Raw genomic sequence first — 4,609 nt, 5'->3', positions numbered from 1 at the left:
AAAAAAGGGAATGACAATCTTACAGAAATCCATCTTAGAAATCAATAATAATCCATGACAATAATCCGATGTATTGATTGTTCTGAAGAATGTCCAGGATATAAAATTGAAAAAGGGACAATACTCAAAATAATTGTGCCATATGGAACATATCCTTATGAGATTGAAGTTGAAACAAATTATAGTAATGAACATAATTTTCAAGGAAGCAAATATTATAAATTAGAAAGGTTTGAGAATTAATAAATAAATAAAGAGGAAGAAAGAATAACAAAATAGTGAATCAAAAGAAGGGATATATCAATTTAAAAGTTTAATTTCAATTAAAAAGTCAGGAGTATTTAAAATAAGAATTAAAGAAAAGAAAGAAAAGAATAATATTAAGACTATTTATTTCAATGTATATCCAGAAATTCAAGTTGGAAATAAAAAAATCCCAATTAATGGATTAACAATTCAAACACATATTGTTAAAATAATGGGAAAAATTGATACATGGGAAGAGCATTACAAAACAATGAAAGAGTGTGGATATAATTGTATTCATTTAACACCGATTCAAAAGATTGGACCAAGTGGGTCAGCATATTCTATTAGTGAACATTTAGATATAGAAAATAACATATTTAAAGAAGAGATGAGTAAAGAAGAAAAATATCAAAAAATAGAAGAAAGTATTTATCAATTAAGAAATAAATATGAAATAGGAAGTATAATTGATATTGTATTAAGTCATATTTCATCCAAATCACCATTAGTAATTGAACATCCAGAAATATGTTATACTATTGAAAAATGTCCACATTTAAAAATAGGATATAAATTTGATTCATTAATTCATCAATGTATTACAGATATTATTAATGATAATTATCCAGAAGGATTAGGTATATTTCATACAGAAAATGATGTGTATAGATTTATGGAATATTTTAAAGAAAAATATATTATTCCAGGAGAATTTTGGTTATATTATGTTATTGATGTAAATAAACATAAAGAGGAATATTTAAAATATGAAAAAGAACATAAAGAAGGAAAAAGAGGAAAAGAAGGAAGTCCAGAAGAATTAGCTAAAAGACTAGAAAAATATGTAATGGTAGATGGAAGTTATGAAAAGAATCATATTCGAATTAATATTGAAAAAGGATTTGAAGAAGTTCCTAATCTAGAAGGATTTATAAAAGCAATAGATGTATTAAATGTAGATAATTATAGAAAATATGATGAAGATATAAATGCAGCAATTCAGAATTGTACTAATACAATTAAATATAAATGTTTTGATGAGGCAGGACCAAAAATAGAAAAAGTAAGTAAAGAAGAACATATTTTACCATATTATTTTGAAGTAATAGATGGGAAAAATAGTAAAGGAGAAAAAGTTCATATAGTTGCAGCACATCATGGATGGGTATTTGGAGGAGATCCATTTTTTGATTTTGTTGGAGATAATAAATCAAAAGTATATATTAGAAGAGAAGCTGTTGTATGGGAAGATTCATTAAAATTAAATTATGGAAGAAAATATGAAGAAAATAAATTTCTTTGGGATTATATGGGAGAATATGGAAAGTCTAATGCGAAAATTTTCAATGGATTTAGACTTGATAATTGTCATAGTGTTCCGTTAGAAGCATTAGAATTTATAATAGAAAAATCAAGAGAAGTTAATCCTGAATTAATTGTTCTTGCTGAATTATTTTCAGATAATCAAGCAGCAATAATGGAATATGTTGTTAGATGTGGAATTCAAGGATTAGTTAGAGAAGGACAAAGAGGAAGAAATCCTGAAGAATTAAAAGGAGTTGCATATCAAAGTGGATGGTTTAAACCAGTTGGAGGTATTTTAGAAGAAAGTCTTTATGAAGAATTACCAGCAGAAGTTCAACCAATGGATGGATGGACATATGATTTAACACATGACAATGAACCAACCGAAGGGAATAGAAATAGTAATGATGCTCTTTCAACAGCAGGAGTTGTTTGTATGACATTAGGATGTATAGGAAGTACAAGAGGATATGATGAATTAGTTCCATATCGAATTGATTGTGTTAAAGAAGAAAGGAAATATAAAATATATAAATGGGGAATAGAAAATACGGTAGGAATTTCAGCAGGGAAAAAAATAATGAATGAATTACATGAACGGATGGGAATTGAAGGATATAATGAATTTTATTGTGAGAGTAATGGAAATATAATTTCAATAACAAGAAGAAATCCTAAAACAAATAAAATTATTGTGATGTATGTTCATACTTCATTTAAAGGAAATTATTCATCAAATCCAAGTACAAAGGAATATAATATTCCAAATTATCAAATAGATAAATTTCTATTTTTTGGAGCATTAACAACAGGAATGTTAAGTAATATGGAAAATAATGAAAAAGAAATTAGTGGATATCAATGTATTTGTGATATTACAAGAGATTATAATATTGTTAAGAAATTTGTAGAAATTAAAAATAATAATAAAGGAGTTGAAATAAAATTTGAACAATTTCCAACAGGTAGTGTTGTATGTATTGAATTAACATTAATAAAAACACCAAAAACAAAATGGGAAATTCCAAATGTTCAATTAACAGCAAGTGAAATTAATGAAATTCTATTTGAATCACCAGAAGAAATGGGTGTTAATAAATTTGAAATAACAGAAGGAAAGTATTTAAATTTTATTGGAATAGGAGGAATAATACCATTATTAAGTAATAATCTTTCAGAAGGAATTTATCAAAAATTAAGAGAAGGAATATTAGAACATCTTATACCATATTTAACACAAAATATGAAAAAGAATAAATTAGGAGAATATATTGAAAAAGAATTACAAGAAATAAAAGAATATCCAAGATTTTTAATTCCAAAATATTTTACAGCATTTATTAAAAAAATATATAATTTTATTGTTCAAAGAACATTTGAAGGACAATTAAGAACAACAGCACTTCAATTTTATGTTAATTGTAAAGGAACACCACTTATTAAAGAAGGATTAATTCCAGAACATATTCATATTGAAAAAGAGTCATTATGTGCAGGATTTCCACATTTTAATACAGGATATATGAGAAATTGGGGAAGAGATACATTTATATCATTAAGAGGATTATTACTTCAAACAGGAAGATTTACTGAAGCAAAAAATACAATTAGAGGATATTTATGTGCTATGAGACATGGACTTATTCCTAATTTACTTGATGGAGGAGATCATTCACGATATAATGCTAGAGATGCAACATGGTTTTGTATGAGTGGGATTGTAGATTATTGTAGAATGGCACCACAAGGAATAGAAATTTTAAAAGAAACTGTTTATAGATTAGATTCAAGTCATGAAGGAATTACAAGAATTAACAAGAATAAAAAAAGAGTAATGACAGTTGCAGAATGTATGCAAGAAATTTTAGAAGATCATGCAAATGGAATTCATTTTAGAGAATATAATGCAGGACCACAAATTGATTCAGTAATGACAAGTGAAGGATTTAATATTGACATTGAAACTGATTTAAGTACAGGTATTATTAAAGGAGGAAATGAATGGAATTGTGGAACATGGATGGATAAAATGGGAAGTAGTCAACGAGGAGGAAACATGGGACATCCAGGAAGTTCTAGAGATGGAGGAGATGTTGAAATTGAAGGATTATTAATGAAAGTATTACATTGGATTAATACATCAAAAGCATTCCCATATGATAGTGTTAAAGTAAAAATGTATGGAGAATATTCATATCAAAAATGGGAAAAATTATTATATTCTAATTTCCATAAATATTTTTATATTCCAAAAGAAATTAATCAAGATAAAGAATATTGTATTGATACTACTATAGTTAATAAGAGAGGAATTTATAAGGATGTTTATGGAAGTACAAAGAAATGGCCTGATTATCAACTAAGACCAAACTTTTTAGTTACATTAGTTGAAGCACCAAGTTTATTTGTTGGACATGAAGAAGAAGTTAAAGAAGCATTACGGGTTGTAAGAAAATATTTAGTAGGACCTCTTGGAATGAAAACTCTTGATCCTACTGATTGGAATTATAAACCTGATTATTATAACACTGACACAGATGACTATTCTACAGCAAATGGTTTGAATTATCATAATGGACCTGAATGGATTTGGCCATATGGTTATTATGTTATGGCAATGTTAATGTATAATCCAGATAACTTGAATAAAGATGATTTACAACGATATTGTAGATCTTTAATGTTTAATCATTATAAGTATATCATTCATGATAAATGGTTAAGTCTTCCTGAACTAACAAATTATAATGGTGCAAAATGTTTTGCTTCATGTGATTCACAAGCATGGAGTATAGCTACAATTCTTGATGCCACTATAAGAATTGAACAACTCTAATTAACGTATGGTTAATTTAGACGGTTTTATTTTTCTAGTATTGTATTTTTTCTTTATAAGTTATAAAAAGGGTGACTCAAAGAGTTATATCAATAATTGTCACTTTATCCATTTATTAAAAGAAGAAATAAGTGAAATTCTTTTATTGGTTATCATTCCATGTAATGTATTATATTGGTTATTGTTTGTGTTTGGTTTTATTATTATTCAGACTAAAGA

At 26.6% G+C, this 4,609-nt stretch overlaps 1 protein-coding gene across 1 annotated transcript; it reads left to right on the top strand.

The window, feature by feature from the left end:
• Window positions 1-54: 54 nt before the first annotated feature.
• ENU1_039630 (amylo-alpha-1,6-glucosidase, putative) lies at window positions 55-4,390 on the top strand (the record flags this gene model as incomplete). Its single annotated transcript, XM_008857518.1, has 2 exons — window positions 55-230; window positions 280-4,390. The coding sequence occupies 2 exons, from the start codon at window positions 55-57 to the stop codon at window positions 4,388-4,390; spliced, it is 4,287 nt and encodes a 1,428-aa protein (XP_008855740.1).
• Between the last annotated feature and the right edge of the window lie 219 nt (window positions 4,391-4,609).

This window comes from Entamoeba nuttalli (genome assembly GCF_000257125.1).
Source record: "Entamoeba nuttalli P19 unplaced genomic scaffold asmbl_2744, whole genome shotgun sequence".
Classification (NCBI taxonomy): Eukaryota; Evosea; order Mastigamoebida; family Endamoebidae; genus Entamoeba; species Entamoeba nuttalli.
Note: the sequence above shows the minus strand (reverse complement) of the source record. Positions and strands in the feature narration are given on the sequence as shown.